Source organism: Megalops cyprinoides, chromosome 3, assembly GCF_013368585.1.
Source record: "Megalops cyprinoides isolate fMegCyp1 chromosome 3, fMegCyp1.pri, whole genome shotgun sequence".
Lineage (NCBI taxonomy): Eukaryota > Metazoa > Chordata > Actinopteri > Elopiformes > Megalopidae > Megalops > Megalops cyprinoides.
This window is the reverse complement of record NC_050585.1, coordinates 8,901,272-8,916,507: the sequence shown is the minus strand read 5'-3', so window position 1 is coordinate 8,916,507 and position 15,236 is coordinate 8,901,272. Positions and strand designations below refer to the sequence as shown.

Genomic DNA, 15,236 nt, shown 5'->3' with positions numbered 1-15,236 from the left:
GGGCAGTATTTCACCCACAGTTGCCTCAGTAAATATCCAGCTGTATAAATGGACAAAACTGTACCCTATGTAGGCTGCTCTGGAAAAGAGCAACTGCTTACTGACAGTAATGTATCCAAATAAAAAAAAAATGTGAATTGTCTTGGATAAGAATGAACATTAAATAACCAAACAACTGGAAAAAAAGGACGCAAAGCTCTGAGTTCAGTACTAGAATGATATAATGTACTTAGTACATACCTGTAAGGGTGGAAATTTGCTTATGGTGTCAAGAACAACCTTTTGGGAAGTTGTAGGGAATAATAGTTTATAAAAATTTAGCTGTTATAATGCATGTAAATGTATATGCATGTAATGTAAAGCAAGTTGTCACTACAGGTGCTCATATATTATCATTGTGTAACATACCTCTAGTATCAAAATACAAGGGTGTAAATATCTTCTTTTTGACATTAAGTGTCATTTACCATTATAAAACCTGCCCAAATGTCAAATGGTAAAGTAAAATTCTGAGAATGATTCTGCCCAATATAATACCCCCACATAATTCTGTTCACAGGAAAAAGGCTTCCAGATGACGTTAAGCTTGATATCTGTTCTCACAAATGCAGCTCATGTCTCACACTGAGATTTGCAACCTTACAGTACATTTAAATGGTAAATTGTGTCTGGTTTCATTTACACTTCAGAGGGAGGATTTAAATTTACTTCACAGATAGTAGGAAAGACAGAGTATAAAGGAGGAGTATAAATATGGGTGATTTAATGGGGCACACTGACTGGACTTGCTGAAGCCGGAGATGCACTCCTCCAGGAACTCCAGCGTGAGGTGGGGCTCGTTGGCCGCCAGCGTCTTGCTGATGGAGACGATGAAGAGTGTGTTGTTGGCTGGGATGCAGAGGCCCGATGTCTCCAGCAGCTGGCCCTCGATCTTCAGGTTGAAGGTGCAGGTGAGTGCGCACAGCAGGTTGTAGGCGGCGGACCTGCGGGGAACACGAGCAGTGGTGAGGTCGGGGGGATTTCCCGGGGGCTGTCCGCCTCCGAAGGGGGGGGGGGTCGGGGGGGGGCGGTGACTCGCGCAACCCGCACGCTTCCCGTTTTCGGTCTCGAATGGAACCGAGCCGCCCGGCCGCAGAGCACCCCGGCAGGGTCAAACCTCAGGAGCGGATGAGTCAGTGTTTTCTGATCTGATCCCACAGATAAGGGCTTAGCAAGCTATCACAGTAAAAAGCCTATGGAGCTGCACTGGACCCAACGACACTATGTTGCTGGTAACAAGCTCTTTTAAGGAAAAATTTAAGTTGACATGGAAAATGTCTCCACAGCAGGGACACAGAGGAGGTGCCAGATATTTTAACGGAGAACCAAAGTCAATGCAGAGAACACCTCCACACAAGGGACTCAAAGGAGATTTGACAATAGTACTCACCGCAGGCTGGGGTCGGAGCTGCCCAGGTTGAGCAGGGCGATGTTGAGCAGGGTGCCGGGCACGTCTTTGGGCCGGATCTTAGTGTGCTGGGGGATGGAGTCAGGCTGGGAGAGCTCCCAGCGCGTGCGGATGTGGATGATGGAGTGGACGATGGCCTCGCACTCCTGGTGCATGAAGGTGAGCGGCGTGCCCTGGTTGGCGATGGTCAGCGTGAACTGGTTCTCGTCCACCAGGCAGATCTCCTCAATCTCCGAGGCGTAGTAGATGTCGTTGAGGAAGACCGACTGGCCCAGGACCCGCGTGCGCTCGGCTGAGGTCACCTGCACGGCCGTGGAGCCCACCTATGCGGAGAAGAACAGAGGGGAGACTGAGTCCCAGGATGTCAGGCTGGGGGACTGACACTCTGAAAACAGGTTTTGCACTCTGCTGATCTTCACTGTCATGCTGAAGACCTCAGATTTGTTTTTTCTGGTGCAAAACAACCATCAGGCACAAACAACTAAACCAAAAATCCTACATAACAGAACTGAAAAATGTTGTACCTACTGTAAATATGGATGTGATAGATACATAAGATGCCTGCTGCAACCAATGCTGTCATAACAAATCAATCTGGAATGTCTCTCATTAAAAAAGTGAACTGCACTTTGGAGAAAAGAAATCTTGCAGCAGGTCTGTACAAATACTAAATGTTTTGTTTAAAGTCACAGATGAGATCAAAGGATGGCTTTCATCTGTGGAAATCAATCATACCGCTTTACAGAGGAGACACAAAGTCACTGAAACTGAGTCAACATTTACTTTTTTTTTTTTGTAGACCATGTGACACAACTACGACCCACCACACAAACATCAACACAGAAACACCTCACCTTAATGGAGACCTTGGTGTCCTTGTGGGCCAGTTTCAGGGCGTTGTGGAACACCTTGAGGTCCTCCTCCAGGGCCAGGGTGGCGGCGGGCAGCTTCTGCTGGTCGGGCTCCACGTGCTCGGCCAGGCGGCCCGGCGAGTCGATGAACAGCAGCTTCTTGCTGCCCTTGAGGCCCGTGAGGAGCCGCTCGTGGTACTTGGTGTACTCCCGCACCCACGAGTTGCAGTTGTAGATGTAGATAGCCGCCACGTTCTCGTAGGCGAAGCCCGGGAACACCACGAACCACTTGGACAGGAAGTCGGTCTTGAAGCGGTTGCTGGGGCCGGCGTGGGTCAGGTCAACCACGATCTCGTAGGGCTTGGCGTAGTAGGGCTTCAGGGTCAGCAGCACGTGGTAGATGAGCAGGTCGCCATTTATCTGGCCCGTCTTAAACCTGGGAGGACACGGGGAGAGTTCTGGGTCACTGTGGTTGCCAGTTTGAAGCAAGCCACAGACGACTGGGTTACACCCATACTCCATGTGATGCAAGACCTACAGGAGGTCTGACTGATGGCGAGGTGAGCATCACAGATTTTTCCATGTGGCAAAAGAAGTAGACAAGTCTAGGGGCAGCCATGACAACAGCTCTGAAATACATCACAACACTGGCACTGTTCGTTAATTTGAACTTCTGTTCCAACTTTGTTGTGTATAGGTTTATACACAAGAAGTTATATTACTATATAGCTGTAGTGTACCTTGTTATGTATTACTGTATACACAAAAAACTGTACTAGAATGCAGGCTGGGCTGACTATCTGTATGGCACAGGAAATGGAGTAGTGTAGTGGGGAACCATGACAACAAGCAACAACAACAAAAAATATCTCAACGACTCTGATCCGTTCACTGAGGTGATCTTCTCGAGGCAGTGAAATTCTGTGAGATAGATGTTCTAAGTGAAAAGACATGTTAAACCGTGGGACCATGACTTCATTCAGATTGGTCTAAATAAAACCACGGTGACCACAACCCCCCCCCCCCACACACACACACACACTCACACTCACTCACACCACGCGCACGCACACACACACACACGCGCACATACACACACACACACACACACACGCACACACACACACGTACAGTATCAGTCACGCTTTGTTCCGCAACCCTCCCCTGCGTGCTTGACAAGCATCAGCACAGTGCGAGAGTCCGCAGATCCTCAAACACAGCAGCCAAGAAGAAGTGGGCAGGGAACAGGAAACGTGTCACCCCAGTGCCACTGCTACCTCCTGCTGTCACGCAGCTCTCCCTCTAAAGAGGACACCTTCCTTCTCGCTCTCACTCGGGCTGCGCGACCGGTCGCTGCATCACCTGACCGTGCGTTCCCTTTCCCCCCCACCCCGCTGCGGACCTGAAGGAGCGATCGGACCCGACCCGAGGACCGCCCGACCACCTGTCGAGGTAAGCCATGATCGCAGTGATCAATGCGCTCAAGACCGCCAGAAACAGAGCAGGCAAGCCAGCACTTACACACATGGCACACATTGTGTTGGAGTCATGCCATTTGGCAAAACATGTAAAAACGTCCGGTGAATTCACTTAAATGGATGGAAATAAGCTTTTTATATACAGAGTTTATTACTGTATTACTACTATTACTACAAGGAATGTCACAGATGACATGTAAGAAGCTTGTTTCCAACAAGGGTGGTTGTAGAAGAACATTTTATTTGTATACGTGCGCAGACACACACATACCACACACACTTGGAACATACATGGAACAAGAGGCAGTCACTGAACTTGAGTCACTGAATCTGTACACAACTGAAGGGATTTTAGGGACTTTTCTGCAAACAATGTGTCTTCAACTGAACACCACATGTGCACAGGGAGCTTAATTTAAACCAGCCTGAAAGTGACCAAAACACTGGCTCAACCTGCCCGGAAACCCCCTCCTCTTTCACACCACCTACGATAGCATAAGCGGAACATGAGACAGATTACGCAGAACGCTACTGAACAGAAACAGATTCCAGTGCTCAGTACTTTTCTATGGGCAAGGATGAGCTGAACTGTGGGATCTTAATGCATTATGGGCTTTATTCTAAGGAGTCTGCCATCTCATTCTACCTACCCCCTCCCTCTCGGCCTTCACAGTCCCTGTCCTAAGTGTCACACCAGACAGGGTTTGAGGCTCTGAAGATCTTGAAAGGGGCAATCGAATCGAAATGGGAAGCAATCGAAAGGGGCGGGGGGGGGGGGGGGGGGGGGGGGGTCCTCGTTAGCAAAGATGAATGCTTCTATTATTTTTCAGCCTGATACAGATGTACCAGAATGGCACCGTCTCCTGTTCCATGTTCCCGTACAGCTTCCCCAAAAACTGAGACGTGACATTCCAACTCAAACTCTCCCAAGCCAGACTCCTTCCTGCAGTCTCTTCATCTTTTAAGCCAGGTGACAAACCTGAGCACACAAGGCTCTGCTTCCTTGTGGCCGGGCAGGGGTTTTTAATCTCCCAGAAGCGCACCTGCAGCACGGCGGCGGCAGCCAATGCGAGTGCGATGGGAGACGTGCCGAGGGGGGTCTGCTCCCGCCGCACCGCGCCATGGTTAGCCGTGACTCAGTGACTGCGCCGCTATTATTAGCAGGGTCATCAGCAGATGCAGAATACGCCAAGCGCCAGAGTCTCAAACCGCAAGTTTTGCTGAGCAGAGAGGAAAAAGAAGAAGTTTGGCTGAGGGGTAAATCGAACACCCGCTTACATTATTACACATGCAGCGCGTGCGCCGTGAACAAGTGTTGCGGCTGCACTGCTAGCGACTCAACATCCCAGACGAGTGACAGGTACATGTAGCTGGATCTGAGCTTAGCTGCGAGGAAAGACTGAATGGTGCTAACTCTCTGTTTCTCTCTCTTACACAGAAGAATGGAGGGGTCAAAGGCCTACTGGTTTTTACACTTTGTCGTCGTTGCTGCGGGAATAGCAACATGTGCTTTTGCTTTACCTACCAGTACAACCCATGCTGGAAATACAACTGGTACACAAGGTTTGGAACAGACAGCGCCAGACAACACCGACACTTTGGGTAACAACACAACAGCACCCAATGGCAGTTTGGCTGTGACGGAATCCTCAATCCCGACCATGGAAGCGAGCTCGACACACAGCCCAGGGTCACCTGCTGCAGAAACCAGCGCTTCCCCTAAAGCCAGCAGCACGGCCCTGCCCCACAGCTCAGCGGCTGGCTGTGACAAGGAGAAGTGTTTATTAGACAGGCGCACGGCCACCCTGTTGGTGATCCTGCTGGGCGTGGCTGTGGTCACCTGCACCTGCCTGCTGGTGATCGCCGTGGTGCTGGCCTGCCAGGTGTGTTACCTGAGGAGCCGGCCGCGGAGCAGCCGCCCTGTCCGCAGCAACGCTGACCTGATCAGCAGCACGGGGTACCGGGGCATCGGCACGGTCGACGCGGAGGCCGAGACCAGCGTGCTGCTCACGGAGGTGAGGCTGAACGGGGAGCAAGAGAAGGGGACGCGCGAGGCTGAGACGGGGACGGGCGAGGCCAACACCGAGAAGGGGACGTTCGAAGCAACCGATGGCAAGGGTGAGGCCAGCGGCGGCAAGGGGGAGGCCGACAAGACGGGGAACTCTGGGAGCGGCGAGGCCACCCAATCCTGTGCCACCGGGAAGTCTGAGGCCACTGAGGGTGCTGAGCCCATCAGCGCCCCTGCCTCAGAGCCTGCCGAGGACGAGGCCAAGGCCGAGGCCGTCCAGGAGGCGTGATGGAGGCGGGGAAGAGAGTCACATCTGGGTGCCTTCGGTGACCGAACACTGAAGACTGAAAAGAGGCCACAACTGTTCCGACATTTTTCACAAGTGAACGTGAGCACATACCCAGTTATAAACATGTTTCCTATGGCAGGAGCGCTTATTTTTCTTTTATTTTCATTTAGAAATGCTCGAGTACCACTGAGATTATGTAACTAACCGTGCCGATCAGATCAGCACTTTTGAGCAACCGATAGGTGCCGGCTATGCCTATCCAAAAAAAAAAAAAAAACTGCAAACAAATCTGTACACCAGAGATACAGCTGACACTGCAACTATAAACAATTATTTGGTTTCACTTGAGCACTTTTTTGTTTCAGAAGCCTGAATATTTTTGTCCAGGCCAGTTTTATGTATTGTATTGAGTAGCAAAGACTAGTAGCTGCTTTACAGCACACTTACTCTTAATTCAAAGAGCTTCTTTGGACAGTTAAACAACTGGTTGTAAGGTACTTCGAAGCAACATAAATGAGATTAGAGCGCATAATTTAATTTCTGTGGATTCAAAATGGTACAGAGTCAAAGTTTATGACTACTTGTGCTATTTTACCAAGTTTAAGTACTGTTATTGCCGACATTGATATATAACCTCAACATACCTTAAAATATTAATGTTATGTCTATCTGTGAATATGCCTGTCCTGCTTGCTGGAAAGAATGACTTTTTAAAGATGAATAAATCCTTTCTTCAGTACCTGTCACCACTGACTGCATGCAGTTGATTCTTACATATTACAAAGGATTGGGTTTATCAAACACAGTGAACAGATGGCGCCCTCTTGTGGACAACAGCCCTACTGAGGTTTACTGTGGTTCCCCCACAATCAGACTCCTATTCTGTGTGATAATGTTCATGCTACACTGTGAAGGCACACAACCCAGTGACAACCATTTGGTAGACATCTACATATACCCGCCTGTGTTAATCTCAGGGCAAGGCATCCTCAGCATGAAAACTCAACAACTAAGACACCTTGAACAACATAGCAATATTACAACATATTACAGTACGTGTCTTTGTTGTAGATACTGAAAAAGGGCTGAGACGCCTGTGTTTCCCTCAACCTTCAGCAGAACCTGTCTCCTCCTGTAGCAAAGGGCACCTCATCTGCCTCTCCCAACCCCGCACCATCTGCAGCTGTCCTCCCTCACAAATCTATTCTTTGCCTCTTACAAATACCCTAATATTTGCCTGCTTTAACTTCCTCTCATACCAGCTTGCAAATGTAAAACTGCTCTGTAAATTCGAAAACATCAGCGTGGTTTGAAACTGCGTCCCTGTATTTGACTGGCTAGAAGTGTGGAGTGGGATCTGGTGTGACTGTGTAGCTGCACACCAGTTAAGGCACTGGGTTTCAGTCCTGAGCTGTTATTTTTCTTCTTAAATGGGGCACTTCACCAGAGCTGCACCAATAACACACACAAAGCCAAGGCTTATTCCAAACAAATTACTGTGTATACACAGAGAAACAGAGCAAAAAATGATATAGGACAAAACAAAATCATGAAACAAATTATCCATTCAATATTCAAGACAATACACTGCTATTTCCAGAGCTGTATAAAGCACTAGTCTGTCTATTGTAGTGCTTTGTTGTGGAATACAGACAGTCTGTACTGTTTGTGTGCATGTGGTTTTCTATTTGTCATGTACTGACATCTACTGATTATAATTCACTACTACAACAGCAACAAATAGCAGTACTTCTGAAATTTAAGACCAAAGAGCATGAGAACAGCATTCTACTGAGGCTGAAAAGGTAAGATGCACCTTTAACTTCAAAGAAGAGTGGGGAGGACAAGCAATATCGAATGAAACAAACATATAGAGATATAGAGCCTCAAGTATCTCAAAGACAGGTGAGTTTGTCCCATTCTACTTAAGATGCAAGGCCATCAAAGCCTAATTGGTCAGTCTGTCATAAGCAAACTGAGATAACAGCGTTAGCTGAATCCAAGCCCTAACATGTATTTGTGCCATGGATGGGCCCTGGGACCTGTTTGGGGATTTGTGCCTACCACGTCCTTCAACGTGCGAGTACACTCTTCAGGAGAACCAAAAGGAGAACCAAAAATCTGTTAACTGTGAAGACTTTATTCTCAGTTACTGCATCCCAAGACTTTTTTGTCAATCAGACAGCTTTTTTTTTTAAAATAGTCACAGCTACGTAAGACTGCGAGCAGACACATATAGACCATATAAATGAAGCTTTCAGAGCTGTCACTTCCTGCAGCTGAAAGGACACAGAGTGTCATGCTCTACAGCAGCCTCCCCTTGCAGGGCAGTGAGAGCCCGATCACGAGCGCCTTGCAGACCTCACACCCTTCAGCGCTTCAGCCTCGGTACATCGTCTCTCTGCTGGCGGGGACACGCAAGCGCCCTCAGGACTGAGCTGGACCAGGGCAGAGGTAAGCGCCGCACGGCATCTCTGTCTCACAGTGGATGAGCTCAGGCTGGCAACACCTGTGGACCTGATGACAATTTAAACGCATGTCTTGTGAGCCTTATAGTCTGTTAACCAGGCGAGTGCAGACAGAAGGGGCTTGGCACTTACACTCTGAGGATGCTGGGCTGTGTTCTGTCAAAGCACCCATCTACGCCTTCCTAACATGTTTTACTTTCATGTTTACAGCCATTAATACATAAAGTTCTTTGTTGATAAAACTTTGTCACCTACATTGAATTGGCAGAGTAAGCATGAGGGTGCATGGAAATGTATTATCGATCATTAGCAACTGTGAAACACAAACGGATGCTTTATGAGCAGAGATAAAGCAAGCAATCCGTCACAAGTTGTAAATGAGATAAGAGACAATCAATTTAGCTCAATCAAGAAAGCTAGGTGAGACAATGAAAGCTTGTGGTGAATTATGTAACTCATAAAGGTGCAGGTGTAATGAGCTGGCTAGTTAACCAGCCAGTTAACTAGCTAATTATTATATTGCTACACAGCTAGAGTCGGTAAGTTAGCTAGAGATTTAGAGATATGTAGCTAATATATCTCTTCAGATGACTTCCAGTGAGAACAGTTTAACTGACTTTTGGATTCACATACAGCCAGAGTATCCCTGGCTCGCAAATACTGTTCTGAGGCATCCAATGTCATTTCCAAACACATACACCTGAAAGGTTGGATTTTTCCGAACTTGTTAATCTAAGATAAAAAAAAAGCCAAACTGGCTCAACATGGAACAAGACATGAGAACTGAGAATACGACAGATATCCCCTCATAAACAAAGCGGCAGCATCCACCCCATTAGGATTACAATTGGGAGAGGATGCTATAACTGCTCTTTAAAATCCATTAAATAGATAATGTTAGGAATTCCGAGTCGAGGTTGCCAGTGCTGTGAAATTAGCAAGTGTATACACTTTTATTATTTATTTATTAATTTGCTGGCTTGCTTTCTTTCATCAGCAATAATTGAACATTCACAGACCTCACTGATAGAGTTAAAAGGCACCTCAGCTGGTTACATGAAAAATGCAATTGATGGAGAAAGCGTTCTCATACCAGCAAGCATTCATGAATCAGCCTCGTCAAGGTTCAGTGGACTGTCAGAGCATTCTTTGGTTCTGTTTATGTGTATTAAAACTAGTACAGCTGTGTTTTAACTTTAGTTTTCTTCTGTTTAGTTTATGAATATGCAGAAACATACAAAACATTTTTACATATGTTACACAAGTTGTTTACACTGCTGAATATTTCACTTCAGGAATTCAACTTAAGCTGCTTGCTTAAGGGTACAGTACAGTAACTGTAGGCGGGGAAAAAACTACCAACTTGGGTGGAGTTCGCCTTTGGTGTGGAAACTCGGTCATAGCCTGCTTACTGGTGTGAAGAGAGTAAGAAATTACATTCACTGACACATTTGCCCTACAACTGTGATACTAGTGTGATTCAGCTATGTTTGCTGTCTCTTCTCTCTGCTTTTTTCCATCAAGGCTCTTCTGTGAAAGACAAAGACGGGACACTCTGAAACGAAGGAAATGTTCCTCTGTCAGTTAGCAATTTTTCTGTGGTTGCTCCCATTCGGGAGGAGCAGCTGCCAGGATGGGTGCACATGCATTTGTCAGTGTCCAACAACCACATCTTCAACCTTCAGAGCAAACACCACTTCAGTGACAGCTTCCGTAATCACGAATGCATCCTCAGAGACGACTTTCACAATTACGGATGTGGCATCCACAAAGACCCCCAACAAAGAGGATGATGTAGTTTCAACGGAGACCACTCTCAGAGCAAGCACAGCTTCAGTAACGACTCCCGTAATCACGAATGCATTTTCAGAAATGATTTTAACAATTACGGATGTGGCATCTACAAAGACCCCCAACAAAGAGGATGATGTAGTTTCAATGGAGACCACTCTCAGAGCAAGCACAGCTTCAGTGACAACTCCCGTAATCACAAATGCATTTTCAGAGATGACTTTAACAATTGCGGATGTGGCATCCACAAAGACCCCCAACAAAGAGGATGTAGTTTCAACGGAGACCACTCTCAGAGCAAGCACAGCTTCAGTGACAACTCCTACAATCATGACGAAAGATTCAGTGATGACTCCCAAAAGTGTGGACAAAATTTCAGGGCCAACTTCCGTCAAAGGAAACGCAAAGACTACCCTCAGTGCAACTGCATCTTCACCACAAACTCGAACAGACTCAGATGCAATAACGAGTCCCATCAGTACAGTGGAGGAGTTCATGGCAACGTATTCAAGAGGAAGAGGTGCCACTACACCCAAAAAGACCCCTCCACAACAGGAGCAAGAGCCAACTGTAATGACCCCACAAGAAACTGTCACAACATCAGAACTGTCTCAGCACTCCAGTACTAGCGGTGTTGAGGGAATAGTCACAACAGTGAGTGACAAAGAAGAGAGGAGAAATCAGACATTCATTAATCTGTCCAACATAAAGACCACACCATCCCCAACAAAACCCACACCGGACAATGGCAGCCCAGCTCTACTGGGCTCCACCGCAACAAAATCGGAGGCTACCATAAAGATCACACCATCCCCAACAAAACCCACACCGGACAATCGCGGCCCAGCTCTACTGGGCTCCACCGCAACAAAATCAGAGGCTACCATAAAGATCACACCATCCCCAACAAAGCCCACACCGGACAATCGCGGCCCAGCTCTACTGGGCTCCACCGCAACAAAATCAGAGGCTACCATAAAGATCACACCATCCCCAACAAAGCCCACACCGGACAATCGCGGCCCAGCTCTACTGGGTTCCACCGCAACAAAATCAGAGGCTACCATAAAGATCACACCATCCCCAACAAAGCCCACACCGGACAATCGCGGCCCAGCTCTACTGGGTTCCACCGCAACAAAATCAGAGGCTACCATAAAGATCACACCATCCCCAACAAAGCCCACACCGGACAATGGCGGCCCAGCTCTACTGGACTCCACCGCAACAAAATCAGAGGCTTCCATAAAGATCACACCATCCCCAACAAAGCCCACACCGGACAATCGCAGCCCAGCTCTACTGGGCTCCACCTCAACAAAATCAGAGGCTTCCATAAAGATCACACCATCCCCAACAAAGCCCACACCGGACAATGGCGGCCCAGCTCTACTGGGCTCCACCGCAACAAAATCAGAGGCTACCATAAAGATCACACCATCCCCAACAAAGCCCACACCGGACAATGGCGGCCCAGCTTTACTGGGCTCCACCGCAACAAAATCAGAGGCTACCATAAAGATCACACCATCCCCAACAAAGCCCACACCGGACAATGGCGGCCCAGCTCTACTGGGCTCCACCGCAACAAAATCAGAGGCTACCAAAAAGATCACACCATCCCCAACAAAGCCCACACCGGACAATGGCGGCCCTGCTCTACTGGGTTCCACCGCAACAAAATCAGAGGCTACCATAAAGATCACACCATCCCCAACAAAGCCCACACCGGACAATGGCGGCCCAGCTCTACTGGGTTCCACCGCAACAAAATCAGAGGCTACCATAAAGGTCACACCATCCCCAACAAAGCCCACACCGGACAATCGCGGCCCAGCTCTACTGGGCTCTACCGCAACAAAATCAGAGGCTACCATAAAGGTCACACCATCCCCAACAAAGCCCACACCGGACAATCGCGGACCAGCTCTACTGGGCTCCACCGCAACAAAATCAGAGGCTACCAAAAAGATCACACCATCCCCAACAAAGCCCACACCGGACAATCGCGGCCCAGCTCTACTGGGCTCCACCGCAACAAAATCAGAGGCTACCATAAAGATCACACCATCCCCAACAAAGCCCACACCGGACAATCGCGGACCAGCTCTACTGGGCTCCACCGCAACAAAATCAGAGGCTACCAAAAAGATCACACCATCCCCAACAAAGCCCACACCGGACAATCGCGGCCCAGCTCTACTGGGCTCCACCGCAACAAAATCAGAGGCTACCATAAAGATCACACCATCCCCAACAAAGCCCACACCGGACAATCGCGGCCCAGCTCTACTGGGCTCCACCGCAACAAAATCAGAGGCTACCATAAAGATCACACCATCCCCAACAAAGCCCACACCGGACAATCGCGGCCCAGCTCTACTGGGCTCCACCGCAACAAAGTCAGAGGCTACCATAAAGATCACACCATCCCCAACAAAGCCCACACCGGACAATGGCGGCCCAGCTCTACTGGGCTCCACCGCAACAAAATCAGAGGCTACCATAAAGATCACACCATCCCCAACAAAGCCCACACCGGACAATCGCGGCCCAGCTCTACTGGGTTCCACCGCAACAAAATCAGAGGCTACCATAAAGATCACACCATCCCCAACAAAGCCCACACCGGACAATCGCGGCCCAGCTCTACTGGACTCCACCGCAACAAAATCAGAGGCTACCATAAAGATCACACCATCCCCAACAAAGCCCACACCGGAGAATCGCGACCCAGCTCTACTGGGCTCCACCGCAAGAAAATCGGAGGTTCCAAAACAGGTCCCTACAACCAGGCCAAGACTCAAGCCAAAGCCATCCCCGCCAAAGCCCACAGGTGGGAGTCAAGACACTGTCGCTCTACTGGGTTCCACTGCCCCAAGACCACAGGCTACCACTGAAAAACAGGTCTCTATTACCAGACTTGCAAAGCCCAAAACATCAATAGAAACCCCAGCAGACAGATACCCTGAGAGCAATGCAAATAGATTTAGGTGGTACGAACTACTGATCATCCTTATCGCTCTGGTAATTGGGATAATTCTGGGAATTACCTGCACCATGCTTGTGGTGAAGGACCGGCATTCGAGAAGGACGGATGATGGAACCTGGGCTGGACCCTCCCTGGTTAGGGGCCAATCATACCAACCCACCCCACCCCCCAGTGAGGAGGAGGGGACAGCCCAGCCTCGGCGGTCAAAACGGGTTCCCCTAGCCTCCATCCTGCCCAGGAACCTTACTAAGCACATCCCCTTCCGGAGATCCAAAGGTGACAAACGGGAGAGGGACAAGGTCCCAAAGGGCTACACAGCCAGTGAGGGGCAGAAGGAGGAACTCGAATCCCTGAACAGCAATACACCCGAGGAGACGACCCAAAGCGAGGCCCAGGATGGCACCAGCAGCTCCTCGCCATCTCCGACAGACGAAACACCGGTCACATCCACTGGGCTGGTTCACTCTGACGTGCCACCACCCACCCCTCAGGCTGAAGAGAGTCCTCTGGCGCAGCCTCCTCAGTGTCAGACCTTGGTGGACGTCAGCCTGGAAACAGATCCCTCTCACGAAGAAGCCACATCCCACACCCCAACTGTGGATGTGGCATCCGCAAAGACTCCCACCAAAGGGGATGTAGTTTCAATGGAGACGACTCTCAGAGCAAACACAGCTTCAGTGACCATTCCTGTAATCATGAATGCATCTTCAGCCACGACTTCCTCAACTGCGGATGTGGCATCCGCAAAGACTCCCACCAAAGGGGATTTAGTTTCAAAGGAGACCACTCCCAGTGCATACACAGCTTCAGTGACGATTCCTGTAATCACCAATGCATCTTCAGCAACGCCTTCCACAACTGCAGATGTGGCAACTGCAAAGACTCCTACCACAGGGGACATAGTTTCAAAGGAGACCTCTCTCAGACTAAACACAATTTCAGTGACAATTCCTGTAGCCACAGTAGAAGTCGTCACACCCCTTCTCTCTCCATCAGCCAACCACTCTACCACTGAGGCACCTTCAGAGGATGCTCACCTGAGCCCTGTCAGTCCCCTGCTGTGTACCACCATACGCATTCCTTCTCCTCCTCTTTCTCCAAATACTCGTGCACGAAGCTTCCTCTACTCATACAAGGAAAAACACATGACTGTACAATAACGGTTCTGTTAGCACTGGGGGTGGCTAATCATTCACTTTCATGAAAGAAAAATAAAACTAAACACAAGTGACTTCTGTCAGCAGACTATGCACAAATCACACAGACAAGGGAGGGGACTTTCCGGTATGTTGTTTTTTTTTTGATGTTTCACTCTGCAAAAAACTCCGCAAAAACCTCTGACACAAGCCTCACCCTGTATTAACACTTCAATTCTTCCCAGCTCTGTTAAGACATCAGAACTTAACTGTGTCTGTTTACTGTAGCTTAGAGGGTAACACCCCTTGCTGAACAGAGGATGTATATATTTTTTTTCCCAGAACGCTGTGCTTTCAAACTACATAATTACATAATGAAATAAACAGTGACTTGATCAATTGTTTTTTAATTGATTGTTTCCTTATTTCTCTCAAATTGTCACAACTCGCATTCAAAATTATTTAATTTTCTCCAGGCTAGCAACATACACAGAAAAACTGAAAGAGTATACCGCAAATGTGTAATGAAATCAAATCAGCAGCATTCTCTCCTTTCTCTGCCCAAGTTTTCCAGGATGCCAGTGGCAGTGCACAATGATGAATATTCTGACACACCTGGCCATTAAAATGTAATAACCTGGAACGCAAAGGAAGACACCTCTACTGTTCTTTCATTAGGTTAGACTTTCTGTTCAGAGCGGTGTGTCGGTTGGGCCTCTAGGTACTGGCTGTCCATTCTCAGAGTGGGGAAGTGGGGCTGGGCAGGGTCTCCAATG

General features: G+C 48.5%; 1 protein-coding gene across 4 annotated transcripts in view; it reads right to left on the bottom strand.

Annotated features, from left to right (window-relative positions):
* Nucleotides 1–15,236, bottom strand: part of LOC118775757 (neurofibromin) — a 94,893-nt gene that overhangs the window by 20,794 nt on the left and 58,863 nt on the right. For all 4 annotated transcript variants that reach the window (XM_036525830.1, XM_036525831.1, XM_036525832.1 and 1 more), the window contains 3 exons: nt 2,302–2,734; nt 1,430–1,770; nt 781–983 (listed from right to left, as the gene is read on the bottom strand). In XM_036525830.1, the coding sequence (XP_036381723.1) occupies nt 781–983; nt 1,430–1,770; nt 2,302–2,734 (977 nt within the window). The remainder of the gene's footprint in view (nt 1–780; nt 984–1,429; nt 1,771–2,301; nt 2,735–15,236) is intronic.